Source organism: Corvus brachyrhynchos, unplaced genomic scaffold (assembly GCF_000691975.1).
Source record: "Corvus brachyrhynchos isolate BGI_N302 unplaced genomic scaffold, ASM69197v1 scaffold90, whole genome shotgun sequence".
In the NCBI taxonomy this organism is placed as follows: domain Eukaryota; kingdom Metazoa; phylum Chordata; class Aves; order Passeriformes; family Corvidae; genus Corvus; species Corvus brachyrhynchos.
The window spans coordinates 1101443-1112147 of NW_008236932.1; the positions used below are offsets into that span (position 1 = coordinate 1101443).

Consider the following 10705-nt stretch of genomic DNA (forward strand, 5'->3'; position numbering starts at 1 on the left):
TCTAGCTCTAAGAATAATATTAAAATATGGCTAGTTAGGAATGTCTTGTCTTCTGTTTAGACCTCAGACGCATTTTTAGACTGTTGGTTGTTCTTCCTCTGATGTTTATGGAAGCAGTTTGATTTTAATGGAAATCTGAATTCATTTGAAATGGGATTTGGTTAGCAGGGAAATGCACTCTTTTTTCAAAAATAGTTCTTTGTTGAACTAATTTCTAAAATTTAAGTTAATGTAATGAATGTATTGTATATGGAACATAATCAAGGAAAACACTTTATAATGTCTTCCATATTTCTTACAGGTTGTGAAGATGAGAAAAGATGTGAAGAAGGCCAGAGTCCTGACTATTCGCAGACTAACCAGACACATCGGGAAATTAAAATTGAAAAAGTCAGTTTTAAATAATAGTGTTCCTGTTTGTGTTTTTATAAATGAGGCAGTATTTTAATTGTTTTCACAAAAACAGAAAAGTGGGTGAAAAATGTACTACATTTAAAACTTAAGGCACTAAAATACCTAAATTCTGTTTGTCTTATTTTTACATCATTTTAGACTAAAAATACTAGCTAGAAGGAGTTTCATAAAGCAGAATTGGAATGACTTTTTGTAGTGGGATTTAATGTATTGGAAGGTTATCTGAATCAGCTACAGAACCTTTTACAGCACTTACAGAAGTGTCAGATTTGATTTTTTAGGTTATTCTGTTGTTAAAGTTAAGTTTCACCATGTTTTCTCACTGCAGTTGTCTTCAAGATTGTGTAACAAAAAATACTTTCAGTTTGCATAGATATACAGGTCATACTTGATTTTTCATCATTACTATTAATGAATTCTTATATAAACAGTTTAAACAATATTTTGTAGATTATACTTTTAAAGATTATTGGTGCAACATAATACCATGTGTCTTATTTGAGATAGTAGGAGATACATCTTTTACTGTGTTCATAGTGTAAATTGAGCATACTCTTCTCTCACAATTTTAGCAAGTTGTACAAAATAAGAAGCAAACCCAATGAACTTCCATATTTAAATATTTCAGATCTTAAAGTATAATTGTATTTGAGACACTAGTGTCACCTATTGTTGATATGAATTGTGGTTTACTTTTTTTTAATACAGTAACATTGTTTTTCATGTTGTTCTGCTAAATCCTCAGTGTTTCCTCCACTGTTCAGAACAGCAAAAGCGTTAGGCTATGTTCAGCTCTTTGCTAAAGTGTTCATGTGACAATAAGGGATTGTGTTTATGCTCCATCTCCTGATTTTTTTATTTTGCTATTTAGTATTGCCAGTAAGGAAATAAAGTAATTAAACTGAGATTTTCTTAATAAAGATAGACTTCATTTGCAGGGGTTCAGAAGACTTGAAATTAAAGAACCAAAAACGAGTTGAGAGATTAATAGAAGAAATCCATGCCATGAAGGTAATGCCATGTTTAGATATTTCAATATTAGAGGCAGTTATTTTAGTAACTGAAAGTTTTGTCTGTTCTCTGCTGCTGCCTTACTGAAACTTAAAGTATTTTCAGAGTAAGCTTGAACATTAACACAACTAGAAAACGATGAATATTTGTGTTTGTCAGGGTGTTAGACAGTTTGAGTCTTAAGCTTTCCAGGCTAAACATGAATTTGCTTAGCAGTGTGTGGTGTTCGAAGTTTTTACTGTAACATTAAAGCACAGAATTTAAAGTTCTCATGGCGCTCAGGAGTATGGGGAGGCATTTTGTGTGTCTGACAGTATAGTATTGGTGTTGTCTGTTCTCCAAGCTCTAAACATCATGCCATTTGTATTTAGTTCTGTTATAGTTTCAAGTTGTGTCTGCAAGGGAGTGGCAATGCTTGAGTCAAATCTTTTTTTTATTTTCAGCCTTGCTGTCAATTGATAGTTTTTGTATCTTATATGTTATGACATCAAGAAAATGCTTCAGAAATTTTATTACTTCATAATGATTTGTGCTGATCTCTCCATTTTAGTTGATACTACATAAAATTATGTGTGCTGAAATGAGTTATGAATTCCAGTCATAAGGGTTGAGCACAAGAGTCATGTATAGGCCATGAAAAATGTTTTCTCACAATATGGCTGTTTTGGTTGTTTACTTGATAACTGATTGTTTACAGTTGATAACTGTAGTGATTAAATCACTCTTACTATTGTGTGCTATTCTGGGAGGTTCTTTTTTTTTAACGTTACTGTCTTCCTTTCCTCAACCTTGCGGAGATCTATCTTAGTCTTCAAAAAAAGCTAGCAACAGGAAAGGCTTCATTGACCAAGTTAGATGTGCTCTGTGCCAGATCAGGTAGAATCATATGGATTTTTAGCTTAATACTTCCAGTAAGAGTCCTCATAAACCAGTAAAAAGGAAAAGAAAGCAGACAGCACTTCTCAAACACCATGACAGTAATACTGAGGCACTCTGCTTTAATGACTTGCCATCAGTATTAAACTTGGTCTTGTATTTGCTCATTTTTCTCTCTCTCCTTTTTTTTTTTAAGTTTTTAAAATTTTTTTAATGGCAAGTTTGTGTGTCTCAGTTCCTAAGAGAATATCTCAAGTGATCAGGTGTGCTGGAGCACTGAGCTCGAATGTCCATGTTTTATGGGGCTTTTGTGAGTGTTTGTGAGAGGGTTTCACTGCAAGATTTGTTCTGCATGCATTTACCAGGAGTCTTTGTGCTTTTCCTTCCAGGATTGGCTCATGCAGACGTCTTAAAGCATGCCTGCACTCAGGACTGTATTGGCCAAGTACATTCAAGTGTTGCTTCAGTTGGCATGAATACGTACAGGGCTTGTAAGTGGTAGCGTTAAGAGTGGTTGTCAAGGGAGATTAGATTTATAGTCCAGAGAGCTGAAGGCAAATTTTACTCTGAAATACTTTGTAGAAAGGGAGGAGTCTTCAAAGTAAGCAGCTGAGAAGGAAAAACTCTCCCACTTCTTAGGCAGATAGCTAGTAAATGCACTTGGTTATCTGAAATTTTAAGTGCTGTAGGTTGACTTTATTGTTAAAAAAAATGCACCATTATATTAATATTTCAGTAGGAAAAATGTTGGGTTACTTGGAGATTTTTAGTCTTTAAAAATGCACAAATTGACACGTACTAGCTGTACTGTTTATTTTTTTCTTAGATGACAGAAAAATTTCTGTTTCTTATGAATCACAAGCTAAAAGGCACTAGTTGTTTATGTATTTTTTTAACCACTGTTGATTTCTAGAATAACAGAGATTTTTAGAGATGGAATAGAAATACTCCTCATTCATCATGGAAAAAGTAAAAAAGACAGCTTTCACACCAACTGGTAATGTTCTTTCAGATGAGTGGATGATTTTATATTGGTGAAGCCTCAGTATCAGCAACCTTTTGTCCTAAGTTATTGATCATACGATTTGTAAAAAACACTTTCACATAACTCCAATTAGGAATTTGAGAATTTTAAGGAAAGATTGGAGAGAATAGAAATAGGAAGAGATCTATAGAGTTGCAATTTAGAGCAGGCTTGAATTATTCTAGATTATTTTAGCAGTTTTAGCGTCTGGATCTCAAACACATGCCAGAAGAGATTCAAAATCCTTTCAAAATTGGTGGTCTGTGTGCAGGACATAGCAATTGTTCCTGTTCTGTTAACACCAAGTTGTCCATGAACTTCTCCTCACATGTTTTATGTAAGAAAAAATCTCTGACTTCAAAGTCTCTTACTGAATGATTAGTCTTGAGGAGCTGCAAACTGCAAAGAGCAATTCAGTGGAAAAGAAAAAAATCCAAGAAAATAATTACATCAGCCAAAGTGGTTTGGAGCCAGAAAGTGGACATTACACCAAAGTCCAATAGCGTGTGTATTTTCAGGATAAAAGGTTTATTGAAGTGGTTACTTAGAACTTCTGGAAATTCTTTATTGATTGGAGGCATGAAGGCTTTCTGTAGGTTGAAGAAAATAGTACAAAATTTTTTTGAGGTTTTCCCAGTTGCCAAAGACATCTCTTTCTAAACATCAGTCCTTTTTTCTTCCGTCTGTCAAGGACAAACCCAGACCTCCTTTCTCCTTATCATATATCCAGAAGACAAAAAAAAAAGCCTTCTGAGGACTGTTGGCAACAAAGTCTTTGGAAGGACTTCTGATTACCTCAGAAGGCATAATTGGGGGATTCCATTTTACAGGGAATTTGTTTCAATCTCAGGGAAGAAAGACTGACATTCTGGAGCCTTGAAAGAGGTGTCTGTTTTACTGAAGCTTTTAATGCAATGGCTTAAGTTTCTCTTATTCAGAAAAAAAAACCTAATGGTTTGAAATCCTAATTAGGGAGAATTCTTTGCTTTCTTAAGAATTATGTTCCTCAGTTCAACTGCCTGTAAACCCACAAACTTTTTGTACTAATTAATTTACTTGGGGAATCTGTTTCTTGGTTAGCCGTGTTTCAATATGGCTGCTGCTACTTTGTGGAACAAATGTTGTCTTTCATCCAGGCTGTAACCAAAAAACCCAAAGCACACCCAAGGAAAACCATCCCAGTTGCTTGATGGTGCAATGCTTAGAGACTTCCTGCAGCTCAGCAGGACTTTTCTGAATGAAACAGATTTGAACTTTCAGTTACAAGATTTTAACTTCTCTTTCTAGAGTGGATCTTTACTAACTACAGTAGATACAATAGATACAGTATAATATACTGTTATACTGTATAATATATATACAGTATAATAATGCAGTAGATACAATAGGAAAGACTAAATGCTTGCTGTTATTAAATGTTGCCACTTACTCTCAGGGATGCTATTTTCCTGTCCTCAAGTAAATTCTGAACAGACAGTGCTGACATAATATCACTATAAATACACTGTTTCCTAGGAATGATACGGTATAAGATGCTTTTACTTCTTAGGTTTAATACTCCTGTCCCTGTCTTTTTTTAGTATGCTCTGTGTAGTCACATATGCACAGAGCATATATTCTGTGTATTGAATATCTATCTGCATATATTGAAAATCTATGAAGTGTTGGTGCTGGGCGGTATTGAAAAACCTTTTGTTACTTGAATTTGCAAATATTACCTATTGTATTATTGTTAGAATGACAATTTTGTATTCTCTGTATTTGCATTGTTAGAACTGAAGAATAAAAAAAAACTTAACTGGCAAATACAATTAAAAGTGTCTCAAGCACAACAATCAGAAGTAAACATTGTGAGAAATGAGAGCAGTTAAAAGTTCAGCTACATGGGTGCAGGAACTGGGTTAATTGGTTTCAGGAGTTCTCAAAGCTATTGGAATAATACATTGGTTTTTGAGTTCTTCAGTTTTCATTTTTCCAAAACTGTATAAAATACTTATTCAACAATTCACGAAAGATGGGAGAAAAGAACGGTATGACCTTTTCTAGTCTCTACTATGATACTACTTCTTTGAAATACCAACTTGTGTGTACTTACAGGTATTTCTTTGCTTGCTTGTCAGGCTTGATGATACTATGAAAATGGATTAATTATCCATGGTAGAGTACTGCTTATCATATTTAAGAAGCTATTATTTTTTGAAAGTTTCTTTACACAAAAATAACAGGTTGTCTAGTAATTTCGTACCAATGTGTAGCTTACCTTGAGTTACTTAAATTTCTTGGCTGAAGTAAGACCTTAATATATTTGCTGTTTCTTTACCATGTGTCTAGGAGTACTTTTGCCTTTAACTTAACAGCAAAAACCTTGGCATTATGGAAGGTGTTGCTATAGCAATATCATGTTTGGAGGATGCCCTTTAAGAAAGTATGGACAACAGGCAACTTGCAGTGCTTGAAGGAAAAATGCCTTCCAGCTGTTAGGAATGAGCAGCAGTTGGTTTCAGCCATTTTCAAGTGTCTTGGAAAGATATGTTCTCTATCTTGAAAATTATCACTGGAGAAACAGATTAGTTAATACAATGAAGGTGTTTTTATCATGGAATAAAACCACAGTATTTATCATGGAATAATTAATTTAGTACAAGAGATGCAGGAAAAAATAATGCTTTGCATTATTTTCTTTCAGTTTCATATTCTAGCAAGATGTTAACAGAAGTAGACTTAAATATTAACTCCATTATTAAAGTTTTGAAAGCCAAATTGGTTTCTAAAAGTAGAACTTCAGTTTGAAGGATGCTTTCACACTCTTTGTCCTTGGAACAACAATCACTCAATTTCCTGAAAGTAACAGTGGTAAGGTTGAGAACAGGGCTGGGTAACTGATGATTTTTGTAGTAGGTCAGCTTAAGGAACTTGGTAGGTTTTTCAGTATGGCCTTTTTGTGTGGAATTTTTATATTCTGAAATACCAGGCTTTTTCGTAAAGTTTTTTGTCATTTTCTTCTACCAGTAGTGTTTTCTTGGTTAATGGTTTCATCTTTCGTAACTTGGGTTTCAGTTAACATCTTGCCGTAAAATTGTCTTAAGTCAGGTGGGAACTAATGCATTTTTTTGCTTTTTCTTTCTCCTAGCATGTGTTTCCATATTTTGCATATTTTCTTTTAAAATAGATAGCAAACATTCATCTTAATGTTACAGAATCTTTAACCTGTAAAAGTTTTTGTAAGAGGAATGGGAAGTGCTTGAACTTCAGTGTGATCAGCCTAAGAACAGTCCTTGATGCGTCTCTACAAAAGGCAGAGGCAGGGGTGGTTCAGTTTTCACAACAGTGTGGGCCAAATGCCACTTGTAGACCATTTTAGGGAAGGAAGAAGGGCTAGAATGCAAAGTTTTTCAGCCTTCCTTCAGTGGAGCGGTCCAGATCCTTGCATGTCTGACTTTTTATCCATGCATGATGCATTCCTCTGCAGTAATGCAGGATTCATGGGACTTTGAGTGGCAGATACATCCACTTGTGCATTGGTCAGGCGTACACACGCGAGGAGTCAGGCACTCTTAGGAAACACAAAAGTTTGCTGCTTGTGCTCTCAACAGCACATGCTACTTTGCCAGTGGCAGTTCATTGCTGTTTTGAACAATGTATGCCTTAGTAAGGAGGATTATTTCTGTTAAACAAACTGAATATTAATTTCATGACTATCTAAAATGATGTCAAGGCTGAAGTAAAAGCTCTCCCAAGTAGGGAGCACAATGTAAAGACCACTTAACATAATGGAGAAGGTGCTGCAGATAAACAGTGTGTTCCTGAGCCCAAATACAAGCAGGAAGTCCACTGAAGGTCGAAGCAAGAACAGACAGCCTGTGAGGAATATAGACACTGTGCCTGAATGCACACAGATGATGTTAATAAAAACAAAACTGATGGATTTTCAAGTAGTGTGGAGTGTGAAGCTCTGCAGGAATGGGTTCTGTAGGTATACTGGCAGCAGAAGTGAGGAAAACGAGAGTCCACAGCTCAGTGTGGAGATACAGAAAACAGTGAGATGTTTAATGGTTTTTTTAATTGATGAATAAGAATGAGGAAGGAATGCCTCATCAGGAGCCTACATAAACGTGTCTCTTCAGTACAGCCTCTTTACTTGAATATTCCTACCTATAGCCTTTTCTGATTCTCAAATAGTGAGAAGGCAGGTTGGTATACTCACTGGCTGAGTTCTCTTCTTAATTTTCATAGCATTTCATACTCCATCAGTATACATGGCTTCCATTCATATTTATGGTAAAATGAGGAGCTCCATACTCAATATTAACTGTTTTCCCAAGCTAGTCTCCTGGTTGCTCCCCCTGCAGGGTCAAAATATGTTGAATGAGCAATCTCAGCATGAGAAAGCTGTAGAATATGATACTTTCTTTTTTTTTTTTTCCTAGATAGTGAGCATGAAAGAATACTTAAAGTTGTAAGAAAGAAAGAAAAACTAGTGTGGGATCTTGTACTGTACAGTTTTAATTTGGAGGAAGAAAATAACTGACAGCCATTCCTACTGTTTTATTACATTATGATAGCAGAAGTTTGTTTGGGTTTTTTTAATATACTGAAATACTGTCCTGGACTACATTAAAAAAATGAGCTGCATTTCTTAAATACAAAAGTCAGTAAAAATATCATCAGCTTCATTTTGAAAACTTAATTGTTGACAAGATACTTAAATAGAAGCAGCTATCATGTGTTTTTTTCTTATGCATTAGATTCCTAGTTACAAAGTCAAAACAGATCATAAGGGCAGCTTTTTGTTGGATTTGAGACAACTTAAGGAAAATATTAAAGTAGGTTCTAAGTGCAGGTTGTCAGCTGACCTAAAAATATGGCTTGCAGATGAAGGTTTTTCAAGTCTTGCATAAGAATTTTACTATCTTATTTTTTTTAAGGGTGCAGAATAAGCCATTTTCACTTTTTGAAAAAATAGGGCTTGCAGATGAGACATCATCTCCTTTCTGAATTCTGTGTATTTTCATTGTTTATTTCAATAAAGAGGCAACCTTTGCAATACTATAAAAAAAAAAATGCAAAAAAATATGCCTTTTTGTGAAAATTGATCAGCGATAGCAAAACAAACCACTTAATCAAAATAATGACAGAAGTGTCAGCTTGTTTTTGCACTCATTTTGAAAGTATTTATATGTATTCAAAATAGATATTTTTTTGTTGTTGGCTTCTTTCATCATCCCAGCATGCATTTCACTTTATTGCACCAACTTGGACCTTTTCCTTAAATTTTTCTGTTATTTATGAGAAGCTGAAACAGAAAATAATGTTTCTGTGAGTACAACATACCTTTCCTTTATATTTTGACCATCCTATGCTGAGGTGTAGTAGTAGTCAAGATAAGATGATCCTCATGAGATCTCTGAGGCAGTTCTAATTAATTTCTTGCTGTATGGTAGCTGATCTTTGTACTTAGTTTATTCTGGAGAAGCTAACAAAAATATCTGCAGTAAACAGTGAATCTACTTAGTATGGTGGATCAATATTAAACTATCTAAATATCCTTAATTAACTGTCCTTTTTTGTCCTCTTTCTTCTGAAGAAATTTTCCACAGAAATTAGATCTTTTGTTCTTCATGAATAGAAATTATTCTTTAATATTGTGGTAAAGGTCTTATTCCTATTTCTTCTAATTGAGGGGTTTGTAGTGGGAGGAGGAAGAAATTGGAGATCACTGTGAGTATCTTTATAGTCACTTGGAAATTAATTCATTCGGAATGGTGACTGCAGCTGCTGTGACTCCTTATTGCAACTGATGCTTTTGTGTGTAAAATCTTATTTCCCCATGGCTGCCTCCTGCTTAAAAAAATAGATGAAGTCTGTTTGGGAATGTAATGCTAATGTAAATAGGACTTCAGTGCTGAACAGATGTATTGAGACTTTTATTAAAAGTATGGCTTTAGTGAACACATGGATTAATAGGATGAGGCAGATTAATGGTATCTTTAGGAGATGACAGTCATACCTTGCAAATCAGTGGGAGTTCTTTGAAGGAGTAACTACATAGTAGATATTGTTAATTGAGTCTGTATATTGTTTTATATTATTTTTTAAAAGCTGTTGTCCAGCTTTCTCCAAAGCCTCTAGTGATTTTATGTGGAATTTTCTTCTTTTAGTCATAGAGTTAAACATAGTAAGTGAAAGAGAAGAATAGATGCTTGGCTTTCATAGTGTTGGAAAGCTAAAAGTGGAGTTCTGTGCAGATCAGTGCTGGAAATGATTCAGAAAAAGAGAATGAATGACAGAGCTTGAGGATTCCAAAATTTTGGGGTAGTGAAGATAATAATACTAAAACACTGCAGAACTGACCAACTGGGCAATGAAATGACTGAAGAAATTCAATGGTGATAAATGCTAAGTAATATGTGTGATGGTGGTGGGAATTACATTTCCAGTAGTTCATTTTCACTGGATTGAAATTGGCTTTTACCAATACCACTAGGAGGTGGTTATCAGAGTTACCATAGATATCTGTGAAAATGCTAGATTGCTCTTCCTTGTCTTCAGACAGAAGACAGTCTGTTCCTATTAAAATCAATTATTTTACTGTACACTGCACAAATCATCTTCGTGTATGTAAAAAACAACCAAATAAGCTAGTAAAAATATAAAGAAGAGTGTCAAGAATGATCAGATACGGCACAGCATCTATATAAGGTGTAACAAAACTGGAAGAGGATTCCCCAGGATACAAAGGGAACTATTGATGTTGGAGTTTTACACAATTCATGTATTTGTCCTGGGTAATTACTGTGCCATTGGTGTACCAATATTTTGCTGAGGAGCTTTTAACAGCCAGTTTGAAAATCTGCATATACTAAAAGTAAAAATTTTTTGTGTGTGTTTTGTTACGGTCTCTTCTGTCCAGAATTTACTCCTCACCCTGGGCAAATCAGGTGACAGGTTTGTCTTGCTGAAGTTTCAAGATCTCTAGGAAAGGACAAAAACTAACTTATTTTTTTTCTCTATGGAGCCTGGAGGAGGAGTAGTTTTCCTGGAGACAGTGCATACTGAGAAGAGGAATGGAAACAAGAAGTTCTTTCTTTCTGTATGGTGTCTAATCTTTCTTTCTTTTATTCTCTCTGGAAGCAGACAAAGGGGTTGTGCATATAGGGTCTGTGTATTCACGTTCTTCTACTTCACACTGCATCTCTTCAGGTTCTTCTGTCCTCACTCTTTGTTTCTGTTTCCGTCTCTTATTTCAAACCCGAATGTAGCGGGTGGGGGCTATTACGCGGATCGCGCCCATTTGTCAGCCACTATCTTGTTGTTTGGGAATGCTGCGAGCATCCATCACGTCCTTTCTCTGGCTGCCTCGGGGGCGCCGTGCGGGACACC

General features: G+C 35.2%; 1 protein-coding gene across 1 annotated transcript in view; it reads left to right on the forward strand.

Annotated features, from left to right (window-relative positions):
- Nucleotides 1–280: 280 nt before the first annotated feature.
- Nucleotides 281–10705, forward strand: part of SRFBP1 (serum response factor binding protein 1) — a 46885-nt gene continuing 36460 nt past the window's right edge. Inside the window, exons 1-2 of the mRNA XM_017728293.1 lie at nucleotides 281–390; nucleotides 1353–1425. Of these exons, the coding sequence (XP_017583782.1) occupies nucleotides 311–390; nucleotides 1353–1425 (153 nt within the window). The 5' untranslated portion in view covers nucleotides 281–310. The remainder of the gene's footprint in view (nucleotides 391–1352; nucleotides 1426–10705) is intronic.